The sequence below is a fragment of the Amblyraja radiata genome, chromosome 1, assembly GCF_010909765.2.
Source record: "Amblyraja radiata isolate CabotCenter1 chromosome 1, sAmbRad1.1.pri, whole genome shotgun sequence".
Lineage (NCBI taxonomy): Eukaryota > Metazoa > Chordata > Chondrichthyes > Rajiformes > Rajidae > Amblyraja > Amblyraja radiata.
In genome coordinates, this window is record NC_045956.1 from 4,754,001 (window position 1) to 4,774,836 (window position 20,836).

General features: G+C 46.0%; 1 protein-coding gene across 1 annotated transcript in view; it reads right to left on the minus strand.

Moving 5' to 3' along the window:
• fat4 (FAT atypical cadherin 4) overlaps positions 1-20,836 on the minus strand; it is a 368,131-nt gene that overhangs the window by 76,916 nt on the left and 270,379 nt on the right. Inside the window, 1 exon segment of the mRNA XM_033015309.1 lies at positions 10,274-10,454. Coding sequence (XP_032871200.1) covers positions 10,274-10,454 — 181 coding nt within the window.

The window sequence follows — 20,836 nt, forward strand, 5'->3', positions numbered from 1 at the left end:
CCGCAACGGCAGTGAGCCCCAGGCCGAGCTCGGCGATCGTTTGCCTGCTTCTGCTGCTGTTGAAGGTGAGACGTTGCATCGCGCCAGGGTCTTGGGCCTGTCCCACTTTGGCCGTCAGTTCCGCGACAGGCCGTAGGCGGGCGAAGATTTCGTTCGCTACAAAAATTTCGGAGCCCCGCGCGATGTCGCGCACAACTACATACCCTTCCGCGCTTCTCAGTGGGACCGCGCGGCCATACGATGCCCGTGCACCTCAACACGACCACGAGGTCGTGTAATTTGCGTGCCAAGGACACGTAAGTGGGACAGGCCCTTTACATTTTGAAGGCTTGCAGTTCCTGTAGAAGTTGCCTTTCCAGTGGCAATGTTCAGACAGTAAACAAAGAGGCAGATTATCCTGAATGCACAGCGGGTTTCTGCCGGGACTTTCTCATCTGTTGCGGAAAGGCTCCAGGCAAAGGATGATTAAAGGATGGACAAAGAACTGTTGTTGCAGTGCCACAAGAATTAACTGGGCACTAAGGTGGCAGAAGGGCCTCCTACAGTAATAGGAGGATCATCGTGTTCACATTTATCATTCTTCTCCCTCTTGCTTTCGGTGAGAAGACAAATTAGAATCCCCGCACCCATCTTCAATCTTTTAATAACGTGCCTGAGAGCTGACTCCTACTGCTTTCCTCAACCACAACTAAAAACTCTTATACTATTCCAAAAAAACACAGCAACTTTGTGGATATAAATCAACATCCATCCAGCTCATCTTTCATATAATTAATAACATTAGCAATGAAAGCAGAAACTGCTGGAAATGCACTCTAATTTTCCTTTATGTCTGATAAAATGACTATTTAAGAAACTATCTATTCAGGAATGTTATCTTATATTCCAATTTTTTAATAACTGCAGAATGTTTCCTATCCTCATAATGAAAAGCATACTTTTTAAAGAATTCTCCTAAGTTTCTAATGTGAGTACATGTGAGTACACCCGGAGGCTACAGCGAATCGTCCGATCAGCTGAGAAGGTTATTGGCTGCAACCTTCCCTCCATTGATGAACTGTACACTGCAAGGGCCAGGAAGCGAGTGGGCAAGATCATCTCTGACCCCTCTCACCCTAGCCACAAACTCTTTGAATCACTTCCCTCTGGAAGGCGACTCCGGACTGTCAAAGCTGCCACAGCCAGACATAAAAACAGTTTTTATCCACGAGTAGTTGCTCTACTGATCAGCCAAAAATCTGTAGCTTCCCTTTGACCTGGTATTTTGTTGGTTCACATGCTTGATCAATGGTGTTTTATCATTAATGTTTTATTATTATTAATGTTTAGTATTATCTGAGTCATTCGTTACTGTCACTGTATGTCATGTTGTTACTTGTGGGCGGAGCACCAAGGCAAATTCCTTGTATGTGAATACTTGGCCAATAAACTTACTTACCTACTTACTTATAACAGGAAGCAAATCATTGAGTTGATATGCTAATTATATTAATAGTAATATGAAAATTATCTTCCAATAGATGTTGGCGTTGGTAATCTAAGGATGACAATCATGTAACAAAACATTCCCGAATAGACAGTATCTTAAATAATCTTTTTATCAGCTTTGTTGTAGTATTTCTTCATCTTGCTGATTCTTAGATGGAGAAAGGTCCAGGGAATGCGCTGGGGTTGGGCAGAGGTTGTGTTAAAATAAAGCTGGAAACCACTTTGCCACAGAGGGTAGTCGAGGCCAGTTCATTGGCTATATTTAAGAGGGAGTTAGATGTGGCCCTTGTGGCTAAGGGGATCAGAGGGTATGGAGAGAAGGCAGGTACAGGATACTGAGTTGGATGATCAGCCATGATCATATTGAATGGTGGTGCAGGCTCGAAGGGCCGAATGGCCTACTCCTGCACCTATTTTCTATGTTTCTATGTTTCGAACCTATGTTCTGATGGAAGTCGTCAACTTGAAACATTAACTTCTCCTCGAGGAAGTTGTCAACTTGTAACTGCTTCTCTCTTCGCAGAGATTACCCTACCTGCTGAGCATTGGTGGTTTTCATTTCAAGAGCAATCCGCCTATTTATGGATTCAATTGAATTTAGAAGGATGAGAGGGTATCTTATATAAACATATAAAATTCTTAAGGGATCGGACAGGGTAGATGCAAGAAAAATGGTCCCGATGTTGGGGGAGTCCAGGGGTCACAGTTTAAGAATAAGGGGTAGGCCATTTAGGACTGAGATGAGGAAAAATACTTTCACCCAGAGAGCTGTGAATCTGTGGAATTCTTTGCCACAGAAGGCAGTGGACGCCAATTCACTGGATGTTTTCAAGAGAGTTAGATTTAGCTTTTAATGCCCCTGTCCCACTTAGGAAACCTGAACGGAAACCTCTGGAGACTTTGCGCCCCACGCAAGGTTTCCGTGCTGTTCCCGGAGGTTGCAGGTGGTTGCATGTAGTGGACAAAAGGGTGTCTGAAGAAGGGTTTCGGCCCGAAACGTCGCCTATTTCCTTCGCTCCATAGATGCTGCTGCACCCGCTGAGTTCCTCCAGCAATTTTGTGTACCTTGCATGTAGTGGAAGCAGGTAGGGAGACTGACAAAAACCTCCGGGAAGCTCCTGGAACCGCAAGGAAACCTTGGGTGGGGCGCAAAGTCTCCAGAGGTTTCCTAAGTGGGACAGGGACATAAGGCTAACGGAATCAAGGGATATGTGGAGAAAGCAGGAACGGGGTACTGATTTAGGATTATCAACCATGATCATATTGAATGGCTCGAAGGGCCGAATGGCCGACTCCTGCACCTATTTTCTATGTTTCTATATTTAAGGCAGGCACACTGGATGGCTAAAGAACCGATCATGGCATCCAGCATAATTCCAATAGAGTTTCAGCACCAAAGATCTAATTATAGGACTTATGCCAAGATTACAACAGAAGTGGACAAATATGAATTTAAGTTCTGGCACATGTATTCAATAAATTATGCATATCTTGTGATTTGTTATGAGTACTATGAAAACAGCCATGCATTTCTAAAGACGCAAACACATTAGAGTTGGAGAGCCAAGATATACCTAAGAGTCATCAGATTGTCACTATGTTTTTATTACACAACAACTTGAGTATTATCAGACTCCCATTGAACATGGGAGTTATGAGACGCTGCCTGGGACCTGGTTAATCACAAATTAGATGCAATCAATGCCTTTATTAGAAGACAAACAGAATTAGGAATCACCTGCAGAAAAAGTCAGTACAAGCCTGACATTTACCAAGAAAATGGATCAGAGTCCATTTTCGTTTGCTATGAGATTTGTTATCAATGAAACATCACTCATGTTTGAATCTTGAGGAAATACTATAAGTTGCACAAATTCTGTGATTTTCAGATGTTTTCTGTTTTTGTTTCAGATTTACAACATCTGCAGGTTTTTTTGAATTTCATTTACTTTTGAATTCTCTGCTGCCTTTACTGCATGATTTTTCTTCTGTATCTTTGTAATGGCTGCCTCGCCAACAGTCTGTCTGTCCCTTCCTCCGTTGTTGTTTTAATAGTATGTATGTTTTAGTATTCCTTAGCTTCTTTTATGTGGGGCGTGGGGGAAACTTTTTTTAAATCTCTTACCTTGATGGAGATGCGATTTTTTTCCCGTATCGTGTATCTCCGTCCGCACTGCGGCCTAACATCGAGGAGTTGGTGGCCTTTGCTGGAGATCGACAGGGAGCTCCAACGCGGTAGCCTGCGGGCTTTAACATCGTGGAGCTCGCGGTCTCTGGTTAGAGACCGACTTCGGGAGCTCCAAGCAGCAGGAGCTTCGACCGCCCCGACACGGGAGCTTCGATCGCCCCGACGCAGGGGCTTCGACCGCCGGTTGCGGGAGCTTCGATCGCCTGCTGCGGGAGCTTCGATCGCCCCAATGGATGGTTCGACTGCCCCGACGGCGGGAGAATATAGAGGAGCAAGATTGGGCTTTATTGCCTTCCATTACAGTGAGGAATGTGGGAATCAGTTGTGGTGAATGTCTGTGTTGACTTTTACGTAGTTGCGTGTCTTACTGCTTTTGTTTTAGTATGGTTGTATGGTCATTTGCATATCACTGTACCTTAATAGGTGCACGTGACAATAAAAGACCTTTGAAACCTTTAATTGACGCAGTAACATGCAGAGCTCTGACATGTGCAATGACATCCAAGGGGACGCGTTACGTGTTTGGATACCACTTCCATTAAATCCAATTAGTTCATGAGGACATTGTGGATATTGCATCACGCTCATACAGAATGCCTTCACAGCAGAAACAAGAAACTGCAGATGCTGGCTTATAAAAAAGTGATGGAGTAACTCAGAGGGTCAAGCAGCAACCATGGAGATAATGAATTAGTGATATTCTGTATCGGGACCCTTCCTCACACTGATTGTATGGTAGAGCTGCTGTCTCACAGCATCAGAGTGGGATATATATGTCTTATGCATTTTGCATGTGTACATATTAATGACACAGAAAGAAAATGTTATGGTCATAGAGTGATACAGTGTGGAAACAGGCCCTTTGGCCCAACTTGCCCATACTGACCAACATGTCCCAGCCACACTTGTCCCACCTGCCTGCGTTTGGCCCAGATCCTTCCAAACCTGTCCTATCCATGTACATAGATACATAGCTACATAGAAAATAGGTGCAGGAGTAGGCCATTGGGCCCTTCGAGCCTGCACCGCCATTCAATGTGATCATGGCTGATCATCAGAACACATGTACCTGTCTAAATGTCCCTGCCTCAACTACCTCCTCTGGCAGCTTGTTCCATACACCCACCACCCTTGGTATGAAAAAGTTACACCACATTCCTATTAAATCTTTTCCCCTTCACGTTAAATCTATGTCCTCTGGTCCTTGATTCACCTACTCTGGGCAAGAGACTCTGTGCATCTACCTGATCTATTCCTCTCATGGTTTTATACACCTCTATAAGATCACCCCTCATCCTCCTGCATTCCAAGGAATAGAGTCCCAGCCTACTCAACCTCTCCCTATAGCTCACACCCTTTATTACTGGCAATATCCTCGTAAATCTTCTGTGTACCCTCTCCAGCTTGACATCGTTCCTTTAACATGGTGCCCAGAACTGAACACAATGCAGCTTCATCAACTTCTTATACAACTGCAACATGAGCTCCCAACTTCTATACTCAATACTTTGACTGATGAAGGCCAATGTGCCAAGTACCTTTTGACCACCCTATCTACCTGCGCCTGCACCTTCAAGGAACCATGCACCTGCACTCTTAGATCCCTCTGCTCTACAATACAAGAGCCCTACCATTCATGTGTAGATCCTAACACTGCACAGTCCATCACTGGCTCTGACCTCCCCACCATCGAATCTTTTCTCCTTTTAACAATGCAACCTCTCTGACTATCTTTACTGATGTCATCTTTTTTCATCTGTGTCAGTAGAATATGATCGTGTGAAAAAGGGGATTATTTTACTCACGTTAAAGACATAACGCACCACAAGATATTGTTTATTGTGACTCTGCAATGTTCTGCATTTATAATGCACAGTACCTATGTGCTTTTTGCCTTAACTTTAGGTGATAGCTACATAAAGTACCAATAAGGATGATAAACTGATTGAGTCCTACCAACTCTTAATGTTTAACCAAGAGTCACAGTATCAAAAACGCATACAGCACATACCCACACCCTTTGCCTCACTGAATTTTCAACCACCCATTTATTCTCCCCACGATCCTCTCAACTTCACCAATTCCTACCATTGCTCTGCACACTAGTATAGATTTGCACTGGCAATTTAACGCACCAACCTGCACATATGTGAGATCTGGTGGAAACCATAACTCTCAGGAGACACTCACAGAGTCACAGGGACAGTTGGCAAACTCCACAAAGACAAGGACTGGAAGTCTGGATTGAACCCAGATTGTTGGAACTGTGAGGTCAACCGTCCCTCATTAAACCTACTGGCCTATCTTTTACACCTTATAGGGCCTGTCCCACGAGCATGCGAATACATGCGGCGAGCGCATCCTAAAGTGGTCGCTTGAGCCGTTCGGCCTCACGAGGCCGGTCCCACTTCGATCGCCGGAGCCGTATGGAGTTGTGCGGGGCTGGTCCCAACATCGCGCGGGGCTCCGAAAAACTGGCACTGTCCAAAAATCCCGCGCGGCAACGGCCTGTCGGCCCGCAGCCGCATTGAGGCCGTACGCACCGCCTCGACGCCGTACGCAGTGTCTGGACAGCGTACGCCTAGCACGTGGTGTTGTGCGATTATATCACGGCCCGGCATGCCGTTACGTGATGACGTAACCGCCCGAAGCCGTGCGACATCCAAATTCCGTCGGCCCGCCTCCTGCCCAGCTGATTGGTGAGTATGATGTCAGGACCAGCCCCGCACAACTCTAGACGGCTCCGCGGTTGGAAGTGGGACCCGCGAGGCTGTACGGCTCAAGCGACCATGTTAGGTCGCGCTCGCCGCATGCAGTCGCATGCTGGTGGGACAGGCCCTTAAAGCTGCTAGAATTAGAACAATGCAACTGACTCATCCATTATGTAACAGCAAAAAAAAAGGACTTGCACATTTTTTACCACGTTTTACTTAAATGTGCAGAAATGAAGTCTCATTGGCTTCAAACCTGAATTTTCAGAAGATGAAGATAAAAGAGGTGCTGAAAAAGGAAGGTGGTGTATATTTCACACTATTCTTTGGCCTAAATCGTTTGATATTCCATTTGCCAATTTTACTTTTGTGTATGCTTGTGCAATACACTGGAATACGTCCCGTACATGAGTGGAGGCAGAGGAAATGTTGTATTTGAAATGTATGTCATTCCAATTTTTGGATTTTCTGAATTAATTTTGTGACTTGGAGAGGTATGTAGCACAGAAAGACTAGGATATCACCAACTCCCAACACCGCAACACCTGTCACAAATGGATTGTTTCATAATCAAAACAGGTCATTGCTATTGCCAATTACAGGGTAATCTAATAGAGGGGATAAGTAATAGTGCTTTTGTGATGCATTAGCACAGCAGGGCAAAGAATATTTCAATTTGTTTTTCTCAAAATGCTATAATTGATCCCAGTCCCCAAGAGATTCTACTCAATAAGAAATAATGAAAAAAACACTAAAAACTCACAAGAATTTGTCAATGAGCAATTATTTGGTGACTTGTTTTTGATTCTGATGATGGTGCATTATGAATAATACCCTTATTCAATATTGTTCACTAGCAACAAACCTAATTTCTTTAAAGGAAACATGGGATGCTCTATCAAAGTGAGATTAGGTATGTGAAGAGGAAATCTTTAGGTATGGGAAGAGGAAAAAATAGTTAAGACCAATGTTGGACCCTTGAAGACTGAAACAGGTGAATTTATAATGGGGAATAAGGAAATGGCAGATGAGTTGAACAGGTACTTTGGATCCGTCTCCACTAAGGGAGACACAAACAATTTCCCTGATGTACTAGTTGCCAGAGGATCTAGGGTGACGGAGGAACTGAAGGAAGTTCACTTTAGTCAGGAAACGGTGTTGCGTAGACTGATGGGACTGAAGGCTGATAAATCCCCAGGGCCTGCATGATGGTCTGCATTCCAGGGTACTTAAGGAAGTGGCTCTAGAAATCATGGACGCATTGGTGATCATTTTCCAATGTTCTATAGATTCAGGATCAGTTCCTGTGGATTGGAGGGTAGCTAATGTTATCCCACTTTTTATGAAAGGCGGGAGAGAGAAAATAGGGAATTATAGACCAGTTAGCCTGACATCGGTGGTGGGGAAGATGCTGGAGTCAATTATAAAAGATGAAATAGCGGCACATTTGGAAAGCAGTAACAGGATCGGTCCAAGTCAGCATGGATTTACAAAGGAGAAATCATGCTTGACTAATCTTTCGGAACTTTTTGAGGATGTAACTAGGAAAATGGACAAGGGAGCGCCAGTGGATGTAGTGTACCTGGACTTTCAGAAAGCATTTGATAAGGTCCCACATAGGAGATTAGTGGGCAAAATTAGAGCACACGGTATTGGGGGTAGAGTGCTGACATGGATAGAAAATTGGTTGGCAGACAGGAAACAAAGAGTAGGGATTAACGGGTCCCTTTCAGAAATGCAGGCATTGACTAGTGGGGTACCGAATGGCTCGGTGCTGGGACCGCAGCTATTTACTATAAAGATTTAGATGAAGGGACTCAAAGTAACATCAGCATATTTGCAGATGACACAAAGCTGGGTGTCAGTGTGAACTGTGAGCAGGATGCTATGAGAATGCAGGGTGACTTGAACAGGTTGGGTGAGTGGGCAGATGCATGGCAGATGCAGTTTAATGTGAATAAATGTGAGGTTACCCACTTTGGTGGGAAAAACAGGAAGGCAGATTATTATCTGAATTGTGTCAAGTTGGGATAAGGGGAAGTACAAAGAGATCTGGGGGGTCCTTGTTCATCAGTAAGCATGCAGGTACAGCAGGCAGTGAAGAAGGCTAGTGGCATGTTGTCCTTCATAACACGATGAGTGGAGCATAGGAGCAAAGAGGTTCTTGTGCAGTTGTACAGGGCCCTAGTGAGACCACACCTGGAATATTGTGTGTAGTTTTGGTCACCAAATTTGTTGAAGGACATTCTTGCTATTGAGAGAGTGCAGGGTAGGTTTATGAGGTTAATTCCCCGGATTGCAGGACAGTCATATGTTGATAGAATGGAGCGGCTGGGTTTGTACACTCTGGAATTTAGAAGGATGAGAGGGATTCTTATTAAAACATATAAGATTGTTAAGGGTTTGAACATGTTGGAGGCAGGAAACATGTTCCCAATGTTGGGGGAATCCAGGACCAGGGGCCACAGTTTAAGAATAAGGGGTAAGCCATTTAGAACGGTGACGAGGAAAAATCTTTTCATCTAGAGTTGAGAATCTGTGGAATTCTCTGCCTCAGAAGGCGGTGGAGGCCAATTTTCTGGATGCTTACCAGAGAGAGTTAGATAAGCCTCTTCAAAATAGCAGAGTTAGGGGATATGGTGGAGAAGGCAGGAATGGGGTACTGATTGTGGATGATCAGCCATGATCACAGTGAATGGCGGTGCTGGCTCAAAGGGCCGAATGGCCTACTCCTGCACCTATTGTCTATTGAGACACAGAAAATTATGCAACTAAACTTTACTTTTATGTACCTGTTGTGAATCTCTCAATTTATGAGATTTAATTTACACCACTTAAGTAAATGATTAATTGAGAATATGTTGTATTCCATCTGTTGAGTGATGTGGACAACATGACAGCACCACTGAACAATATCATTGCGCACGTTTGAATAAATTTAAAATTAGGTAACATAAAAGTGAATTTTTGGTCTGTCAAATCAGTCCTAGTGCATATTATGGACATTACACCAGAAGCTGGCATGCACAGAGTACATTTTATATCAAAATGTAACACTATATGAGTGTTCTTAAAAAGGCTTTGCTACATGAAAGTTAAAAAAACACACCCAAGATAATGTCTTGGCCCAACATTGCAGGTAGCAGACTTGTGATCATTGGATCCGTAAGGGCCTGTCCCACCAGCATGCGATTGCATGCGTCTAGTGCGACCAAACGTGGTGGCTTGAGACGTACGGCCTCGCGGGGCCGGTCCCACTTCCAACCGCGGAGCCGTCTGGAGTTGTGCGGGGCTGGTCCCGACATCATACTCACCAATCAGCTGGGCAGGAGGCGGGCCGACTGAATTTGGGCGTCGGGCGGTTACGTCATCACGCAACGGTACGCCGGGCGGTGACATCATCGCGCAATGCCACGCGCTAGGCATACGCCGTCAAGACGCTATGTATGGCGTCAAGACGCTGCATACGCCCGTCGAGGTGCTGCGTATGCCCGTTGAGGCGCTGTGTACGGCCTCAATGTGCCTGCGGGCCGACAGGCTGTTGTCGCGCGGGATGTTCGGACAGTGCAAGATTTTTGGAGCCCCGCGCGATGTTGGGACCAGCTCCGCACAACTCCATACGCCTCCGTCGATCGAAGTGGGACCGGCCCCGCAAGGCCGTAGGCCTCAAGCCACCACGTTTGGTCGCGCTAGACGCATGCAGTCGCATGCTGGTGGGACTTGCCCTTTAAGGGAAATCTTTTACCTGAACAGGATTGATGATGTGATCTGATTTTAAGGTTGATGAATGCAATATATATCCTTGAGTTTGAGTTATATCTGTACTGTCCCACTGCAGAGAAACAAAAAATAAACAAAGGAAAAATATACGTCATAAAGTCCTTACCTGACAACTGCATTCAAGCCGTCATCAGCATCAGTGGCGTTGACAAGCAAAACATCTGTCCCTGTTGCAGCATTCTCAGGGATAGTGGCATGGTAGGTTTTGAAAGCAAATGTTGGAAGATTGTCATTGATGTCATCTACAATCAATGTGATAGTGCTTGTGCCAGTGAGCACTGGAGACCCTGCATAAAGGGAGTATATAGAGTGAGATGGGGAACCCGAGATACAATACATAGATAGGCGCAACAGCCAGACATTTGCAACTCTATTTTCACCTTTCACCCAAGTCAGACATATTCCTTGGAAAGAAAAACAAAAATCCACTGCTGAAATATATTATGGTAATTCAACTTGGAATGTAATAGTCTGAGGAAAGTAGTCGAATAGAGAAGCTTAAATTTAAAACAATATTATTTTTTAAAAACAAAACTGCAGTGATGTGCTATTTAATGTCCTGTCTCTTCATCTCAAGTTAGATGATATGGCCTGTACGCAAATCATCAGACCACATTGATAAAAGGAATTGAAATTGCTTTACATTTCCATTCCTTAAATATTTTCCAGCAACCTCAGTTTTAGAATAGATTTATAACAAAAGAAACATCATTCAAAATATTTCCCTGTAGATTATTGAAATCTATAATTTTGATCCACAATGATTCAATCTTATTTTACCTGCTGACATTATAATAATATTTCTGTTTAGTAATGATTTGTCATATTTGTCGTTTTCATTTAATAATATATCCTGCCACACTGCCAGTCATTTCAGTTATTCCTAGCATACGCTACATAAAATATGCTGCACCACAACTATCCACAAATTTTAATAGAAGATGTTTGCATATGAAATATTAAACATTAAATTAAGAATCATTCATGATAATATCTATGAGTATTTTTTTCACTTCATTAATGTAAAAGTCAGCATAAAACAAGTGCAGAAAAAAAACACCGATGCCACCTCAAAGACTGCTCTACAAATACAAATATAATTTTGTAACCTGGAGCAGAAAAGGATCGAGGACCATACTTTAAGACTGAAAAAGTGAGAAAACAAGTGCTTTAAATTCCAGAGAGGACAGGTGCAGAGAACAGAAAGAATACCTTTAATAGGGTAAAGAACAAAGTTGTCACAGGAGCAATTATATTCAAAACTGGCATTTTGGAGACAGAAAAACCAGAAAAAAAACTGAGATGGTAATGGACAATCACGTCCATGGGGGGAGAGGGTGAATAGTGGAGAAGTAACCTGAGACAGTTGAATTCAACATTAAAGGGCCTGTCCCACTTACGTGTCCTTGGCATGCTAATTACGCGACCTCGTGGTCGCGTTGAGGCCCGACGGTCCCGCGAAGGTCGCGCGCGACTTCATTCGCCCGCACAGCCGTCTGGAGCGCGTGACGTCATTTGAACATGGACACAAAATGCTGGAGTAACTCATCGGGATCGGCAGCATCTCTGGAGAGAAGGAATGGATGATGTTTCGTGTTGAGACTCTTCTTCAGTTTGAAAAGAAGGGACTTGACCCGAAACGTCACCCATTGCTTCTCTCCAGAGATGCTGCCGGTCCCGCTGAGTTACTCCTGCATTTTGTGTCTATCTTCAATTTTCTTGGCCCCGCTCTGGGAGTAGAAGTGGGGGTGGATCCGGACCGCAACAGCCGCGAGCCCCAGGCCGAGCTTGGCGACCGTTTGCCTGCTTCTGCTGCTGTTGAAGGTGAGACGTTGCGTCGCGCCAGGGTCTTTTGGGCCTGTCCCACTTTGGCCATCAGTTCCGCGACAGACCGTTGGCGCGCAAAGATTTCGTTCGCGACAAAAATTTTGGAGCCCTGCGCGATGCCGCGCACAACTACATACCCCTCCGCGCTTCTCAGTGGGACCGGCCCCGCGCGGCCATATGATGCCCGTGCGCCTCAACGCAACCACGAGGTCACGTAATTTGCGTGCCAAGGACACGTAAGTGGGACAGGCCCTTTTGTCTCAAGGGCTTCCAAACACCAGGTGGAAGATAAGGTGCTATTCCCCGAGTTTATGCTGGGCATCATTCCAGCTATGTGGAAGGGTGAAGGTTGAGTTGACCGAGTGGGAATGGGGCAGAAATTAAACTGATGGGTGAGAGATAGCTCAGAGTTTCCCGTACAAAATTGAACAGAGAAGTTCTGCAAAACATTTTGCCCAAACTGTATTTAGTTTATTCAGTGTAGAGGAGACCACATGGTGAGCTCCAACTTATATACAGGTGCACAACCTTTTATCCGAAAGCCTTGGGACCAGACACTTTTCGTAATTCAGAATTTGTCGGTCTTCGGAATGGAAATTTTTTAGCGTAGATTTTAATGGCTGGCTCAGTGGTAGAGTGCTCGGCTCATATCCGCAAGGTCGCGAGTTTGCGCCTTGATCCTGGCAGTTACTCGATCGCGAGTTTGAGTCTTCAATGTCGTTTTTTCTTGCAGAATAAATGTTTGTATGAAATGCAGTGTAGGAGAAGTGTACTGACTGTGTGGGCAGAACTTTGGAAGTGATTGCCCACCAGTCTAAAAAGCCGATGTGTCTCCCTGTCCCTGGGATAGCAGGGGGCGATCAAACAGCACAATACCCCCCTCCCCCTCCCCCTCCAACTCCAGAGGAATCCGCTCCCCGATGGGCCGCTACCAAAGATCATAGAGGAGCTCCTCTATGATCTTTGGCCGCTACGGCGACAAGTGGCAGTTCGCCCACAGCCCGAGCTGCGCCCCCTCATCCGCCACCCCAAGAACAAGACGTACCTTGCACACCATCTGCCCCTACGTGTTCCTCTGGAGTTGGAGCGGGGCTGGGCTGGAGTTGCTGCTGGCTGTGGGTCTCTGGGATCTCCGTGCTTGCAGTGGGCCTGGGGGTCGGTGGGCGGCGGTGGGAGCTGTGGACCTACGGACCTACCTCCGTGGAGCTAGCCAGCTTCGGAGCATGTAGAGCTGCGGGGGCGAGCTGCTGCGACCCGACTCTGGTGGATGGTGACACCGGGAGCTCGCGGGTCCACGGTGGGAGACTGCTTTGCGGGGCACCGGCAGCGGCGACTTCTCCCGCCCGAATTACGGGGTTGAGAGTGACCTGGAGGGGGGCCTTACAACGCCCGGCGCGGCTGTAAATTGCCGCGGACTTGCTAGAGCCCGCCGGGGGCTCCAACATCAAGACCGGGGCAGGGCCCTACATCTCCCAGCGTGGCTTTCAGTGGCCGCTCATCGATGGGCCCCTACGACGCCCCGAGCTGCGCCCCGTCATCCGCAACCCAGCTTCCTCTGTAGTTGGAGTGGGGCTGGGCTGCTGTTGGCTGTGGGTCTCTGGGATCTCCGTGCTTGCGGTGGGCCTGGGGGTCGGTGTCCAATTGGTCCTGACGTCTCCGGTGACTAGCACAGTCCTGCTGCAATCGCCGACGTGAAGACAGTGCAAAGCCCCCGCGCCGGTGCAATGGGCGGGGAGCTGGAGAGGGGAGGGAAGGGGTCACACACATGGCCGGGAAGCAGAGGGGCGTAGGTGGGGTGAAACTGAAGGGAGCGACAATCTGCACTGTGTATCGTGAGTCTACCGTGGGAACTTTTTAACTCAGCGGGCAGGCAGCAGCAGATTGTCAATTATTAACCCTCCCGTGCAAAATACCCTCACCTTCTCTTTTATGAATGGGGATTTAGTTCCCCTTTCTTCGAGGACCGACCGGAGGTTCCGCTGTCACCTCTGCGGGCCGCCCTCGGTGAACGTTTTCAAGGACCTTTCTTCAAGGACCGAAAAAATGGCCGCTATTCGGAGGTTTTCGTTATTTGGATCTTCGGATAAAAGGTTGTGCACCTGTACATTGAATTGGAAATAGTGCAAAGGGGTTTCCTGGAAAAAAATACGGATAGGACCCTGGATTGTGATGAGTTTGCCATGACTGCATGGCAGAGTGGTGTGGGAAGTGGATCCGTTGTAGGGGTAAACTAGTCAGGGAGTTGTAGAGAGAATGGTCCCTTCAGAATGCTGAAAATGAAAGGGAAAATGTTTGTTAGTGAAGTGTAAATGGAGGTGTTGGACATTATGGATGATGATCTGTTGAATATGCAGGCTGGTGCAAGAGCGGGTGAAAGTAGACACCCAAAATATATCGAAGATGTGTTTGAGAGCTCCATCAATATAGATAGAAAGCCCAAACTATCATTCTGCTTCTCTCACACTGATGCTGCCCGATCCAGCATTCCCTGCTATTGTTTCTCACCTGGAAGCTGTTGCAAAAACCAACAGATTTAAATAGAGATGTGAACTTTGTGTTGTTAACTGTTTTTTTGGAAATAACTATTGATTTACTTTGCAGTTTGTATATCGAAAAGTAAAGTTAACTGAAATCAAAGATGGACACAAAACACTGGAGTAAATCGTTGGGACAGGCAGCATGACTGGAGAGAAAGAATCTGTGAAGTTTCGGGTCGAGACCCTGTCTGAAGAAGGGACGTCACCCAAGATGGCGGAGCTGCCTTAGCAGCTGCGGCTCGCCTGCAGTCCGTCTGTTTTTTTCTTTTTTTGTTGTTCTTTTGTCTTGTTTTAGTTAATTTTTGGTTTATTAGGTTGTGTATGTGTGCGGGTGGGGGGGAGAAACATGTTTTTGGTCTCTTCCTTCGGGGGGATGCGACTTCTCTTGTCGTATCCCCCATCTCCGTCTCTGCCTGCACTGAGGCCTAATAGCGGAGCTGGCGGCCTCGGAGCTGGGGCAGCGTTCCAGCGGCAGCAGTCCGTCCAGAGCTGTGGTGTTCCGATGGCAGTGGCGACCCGACCTCGGAGCTGGGGCAGCGGCAGCAGCGACCCGACCTCGGAGCTGGGGCGGCGTTCCAGCAGCGGCGACCCGACCTCGGAGCTGGGGCAGTGTTCTGGCGGCAGCGGCGACCCGACCTCGGAGGATCGGCCGCGGGCCCAGTGGACGACATCGTCGGGAGCTGGCAGGTCATAGGTTGGTGACCTGTTCTCCGGAGCTCCTGCAACAACAGCTGCGTCCGCTGGACTGGAGGGCGGCAGCTTCGACCACCCCGGGCCGCGGAGTTGAACCGGCCCGTTCGCGGAGCTCGGATTCAGCCGCGGGACTGACATTACTTACCATCGCCCGGCGAGGGCACAACATCGGAGGCCTGGATCGCCTCAACGCAGAGGGAGAACAAGGAGGGACGAGACAAAGACTTAAGACTTTTGCCTTCCATCACAGTGAGGAGGTGCCTGGTGAACTCACTGTGGTGGATGTTAAATTTGTGTTTATTGTGTTCACTATGAAAACCTGTATTTAATCATTGACGTTACGCGTATTTATCTTCACATAATTACTAATTAGATTATAAAAGCACTTGTGGCTGCAGATATCACAGCCTCTTAACAGCAGGTGAAAGAAAAAACAACCTGGCAATATATAAATCTTTAAATATATTGAAACGCTCCTGGCAACAAGAAAAAACTAGACCTATGTATGTTTTGAAGTTAACTTACTGTACGCACACACTCAACACAGCTCACACTTCTTCCAGCAATTCACAAAGTGAGCAGGTCTGTCCTTGATTTAGATTATGGGTTATTACAAGAGTATACAGTATATACCCAAGGAAATGGACAATCTTTTCACTGCATCTGGCGATGGCCTTAAACATACTGAGCCCAGATATGCTGGGCGCTGGGCCAATAATGCTTTTGCAGTTTCAGTTGTGGGAATAACCACCATCTTGTTCAAAGCTACAATTCCATTCCAAACACGAGCTGTTCACAGAGTTGCGAATGCCTTGCAGACTTCATTCTGTTTGCCCTTCGATTTAAGTTTATTGATGTCTGAACAAAGACTCCTAACACTGACAGGTTTGGTTAATATCACCAAGGAAAAGGTCCAATATCTACCATTGTATAGTTACCAATGTCTGCTGTTATTCCTTTTATTTCTTGAAGATTAATTTTCTTGTATTTCACAGGCAGCTCCCATTTATCTTTTTGATTGACACTTACTATTTGAATTGACAATTACTCATGTTGAATCTTTAGATGGTTCTCAGATTATTCACCTAGATAATTTCAGGCTTATCTGATTCTGCCATACATGTTCATTGCGATCTTTATGTGTACACTGGGATATTCCACAACATTGAGGTAGAATGGATGAAATGCAAGTTTTCCCCAGCCAATATTGAGTCCAATGCAGTGTAGAACGGGAGAGAGTACATGCACAATAATATCTGTTCCAGTCAGCTTGTCAGTGCCAAGGTTAATTGCAATTTGTTCGCAGGATCTTAACAATATATTTACGTATTTGACCACTGCCCCTCTTGTACCCAAGTGTTCAAGCAGTATGTCAACTCGCCACCAAAGGCCGAATGCAACCTAGCAGGGCTTCTGAGTTAGTAGAGGTGATACTAACCGAGGATTACTGATGATTCAGGGACACTATCAGTCAGCATCTGACCGTTTTGCAAAGTAGTAAAGAAGGAGCAGTTCTTCCAAAGTCCCACAGTACCTGTGAGCAGGGGCGGAAAACCAGGGGAGGCCAGAGGGGACACGTCCCCCCCATGTTTTGAGAGGTGGGCGACATCCCCACCAGGTTAACCTGCCTGGGCTTGCGGGAAATATGGCCAGCGCGGAGAAGCAGCGCTATTATCCCGTCAGTCCAGACAGGGCTGTTAGTTAACCCGGTGAGCCAGGCAGTTGAGCTGCATTTAGCGCTGGATTGAGCCTCCGAAGCCTCGCGCGCGCGTGTGTGACTGTGCGCGTGCGCGTGCGGCCGCCAAAAAATTGTGTCCTCCGTCCCCTCCATGTTTTGATAGTGAGTTCCGCTCTTGCCTGTGGGCTTGGTCCTTACATATTGTACTCAGTTCTGCAGTACTGTCCAAAGTTGAGAATAACACCCTGCAAATTAGCTGCAGCTCCAATAGAGCAACACTATTTGCCATTACTCTTAAGGTTTTTTCACATGCACAAACAGCATGATCGAGAGAGGTTTATATTAACTGCTGCTGGAACCATGTGGTGTGAAACATAATTAAAATATAAGCAATGATTAACAGAATGAGTATAGGGACAGGGAGGCACTTCTTTGTTAAACAACTCATTGTAATTTTTGATGTTTTTGTTAGGAGGGGCTGGAAAATTCTGTTCCATTGAAAGAGAGTCACAGACAATGTAGGTAAGTTGTTATTGTCATTAGATGGCCCCATAGCAGAAGCATTCACGTCACGAGGCTGGAAACTGGAAGAATCCTGAGCTAATTCTGCTACCACCATCTCTATTGCGACAAGTGATGGCTCCCACTGATTGTCGCCGGAAGCTTGCGTCCTTATCAGGACGGACGATGACAGCGAAATCAACCTTTGGAACATGGAAGATGGGCACGAAAGAAGAAGAGGTACGTCATGAGATGTAGAGAAGCATTACATCTCATGATTACAGCCATAGTTATACCTGCACTAGAATTAGAGAGGCACTTCTCACTGAAACCAATTTTTACCAATCAGATGTATTGATGTAAATATTCTTGGTACTTATTCACCTGAACACTAAAGGGCCTGTCCCACTTACGTGTCCTTGGCACGCAAATTACGCGACCTCGTGGTCGCGTTGAGCCGCGACGGTCCCGCGAAGGTCACGCGCGATTTCATGCGTACGCACAGCCGTCTGGAGCGTGTGACGTCATTTGAAGATGGACACAAAGCTGGAGTAACTCAGCGGGACCGGTAGCATCTCTGGAGAGAAGGAATGGGTGACGTTTCATGTCGAGACTCTTCTTCAGTCTGAAAGAAGGGTCTTGACTCGAAACGTCACCCATTGCTTCTCTCCAGAGATGCTGCCGGTCCCGCTGAGTTACTCCTGAATTGTGTGTCTATCTTCAATTTTCTTGGCCCCGCTCTTGGAGTAGAAGTGGGGGCGGATCCGGACCGCAACGGCCGTGAGTCCCAGGCCGAGTTCGGCGATCGTTTGCCTGCTTCTGCTGCTGTTGGAGGTGAGATGTTGCGTCGCGCCAGGGTATTGGGCCTGTCCCACTTTGGCCGTCAGTTCCGCTACAGGCCGTTGGCGGGCGAAGATTTTGTTCGCTACAAAAATTTCGGAGCCCCACGCCATGTCGCGCACAACTACATACCCCTCCGCGCTTCTCAGTGGGACCGGCCCCGCGCGGCCACACGATGCCCGTGCGCCTCAACGCGACCACGAAGTCACGTAATTTACTTGCCAAGGACACGTAAGTGGGACAGGCCCTTAATTGTAATATCCAGAAACTACACAAAACAGACCCAAAGTGCTAGAGAAACTTAGCAGTCAGGCAGCCTATCTGTAGAACAAGGATAGGTAACGTTTCGGGTCGGGACCCTTCTTCAGACTCAATAGTAGAATAGGTGAATATAGGTACAATGCATTCTAACTGCGTAGCAGGATAGCAGGTATACAAACAATACAGGCACAAAGTTGATGCAACATTTGTAGGACTGATTTTTAACTGCCTGACTGCTCTCTAAGAACATGAGCCATGGAAGAGTCCATGATAAGATGCTTGGCTTCTTTAGTTCACAGTGAGAGGAAAAAATATATATTTTAAATTTTCTTGTGGAGCGTGAGGGGCAGAAATATTTCAGAAAGTTGCATTCAAACACACCTCCATAATTCTGCTGAGGGGTACTGCAGTTTAGGTAGGGTTGGCCCACCAATGATATCTTCATATGAAAGAGCAGATTATGAAAGGACAAATAGGACTTGGTAGATTGTACTGAGATCACCATTAAGGATTAATTTCCTCAGCTTTTTCAGATCAAGCTCAATTCTTTGCTTATTGACTTGTCGGATCCTGGATTTATCTAATTAAGGCCAAAATGTATCCAATTTGCACCCAGGTCTGATCACCCTGCGGTGGGCCTGCCTCGACTGAGGGTGTCTTGTGATAAAAGGCCGAAACACCCAGTGACGTTGAGGTACACAACTGAAAATGTGTCTGATTGGTAGCAAATTCACCTCGTGGTCATACAGTGAAGAAAGAAAATGGTATGTTAGCATTCATAGCAAAAGGATTTGAGTATAGGAGCAGGGAGGTTCTACTGCAGTTGTACAGGGTCTTGGTGAGACCACACCTGGAGTATTGCATACAGTTCTGGTCTCCTAATCTGAGGAAAGACATTCTTGCCATAGAGGGAGTACAGAGAAGGTTCACCAGACTGATTCCTGGGATGGCAGGACTTTCATATGAAGAAAGACTGGATTTCGCTGTACTCGCTGGAATTCAGAAGATTGAGGGGGGATCTTATAGAAACTTACAAAATTATTAAAGGGTTTGACAGGCTATATGCAGGAAGATTATTCCCGATGTTGGGGAAGTCCAGAACTAGGGGTCACAGTTTAAGGATAAGAGCATTTTTTACACAGAGAGTGGTGAATCTGTGGAATTCTCTGCCACAGAAGGTAGTTGAGGCCAGTTCATTGGCTATATTTAAGAGGGAGTTAGATGTGGCCCTTTTCTACGTTTCTATGTTTCTACCCAAGAATGTCAATTGTAGTGAAATCTTAGGGATTGTAACATCCAGTCCAACGAATCAATCTTTGAAACAATATTAGAAGCAAATAGTGATTTTTTTGTGTGTGAGATTGTTGCCTCTAATCATGGAAAATTAAGCGCACAAGGAGACCATTTGTCCCAAGGTGTCATATTGCCAACCGCTTGATAAAGCACCCCAATGAAAAGCATGCCCCCTTGACAAAGTTGTCCATTCAGATATTTTTCTCATCGTGCTTTTGCCAATGTTTTATCTTGAACCTTTTGTCCAGGTCACCAATGAAAGATATTGAAAGTGCTTCCACATCCACTCAGGCAAGATATTCCTGATCACAGCAATCTGCTGCATAAACTATTACTTCTCCTTGCCACTTTTTGCTCCTGCTGTTAATGCCTTTAATCTATATCCTATAGTTACCTGTTTAAGGAACTGCAGATGCTGGAAAATCGAAGGAAGACAAAAGTGCTGGAGAAACTCAGCAGATGCAGCAGCAACTCAGCAGATGCAGCAGCATCTATGAAGCGAAGGAAATAGGCAACGTTTCGGCCCGAAACGTTGCCTATTTCCTTCGCTCCATAGATGCTGCTGCACCCGCTGAGTTTCTCCAGCACTTTTGTCTACCTCCTAGAGTTACCTACTCCTTTAGCACAGGGAATGGTTTTCAGTTGTCAAATCATTTATGCTTTGTAACAACATCACTAAATCTCTACTTAAATTCATTTGCAGATTAGAAAGCGCCAACACCCACGCTCAAAATGTGGATTTCAAATATGTCGGAAACGGCATATCTTGAAAAAATGCGACTCATTGTAGCAGGTAAAGTAGACCAATTCTTAGTGATTTGGTCTCCTTTTATCGACTTCTTACAAGCATATGGCGCAACGCGACCATAGAAATAAAATGTTTCAGAATCAGGTGACGGGTGGCCAGGAACATTAAATAGGTATATCGTTTTCAATCTCCTTTTTTTTTCTTCTTTTTTTTTTCTCTCTACTTCGTCTCTTTCTCTTTTTACCTCTTCTTCTTTCTTTTTACCTCTTTCTTCTTTCGGGCTATCTTACT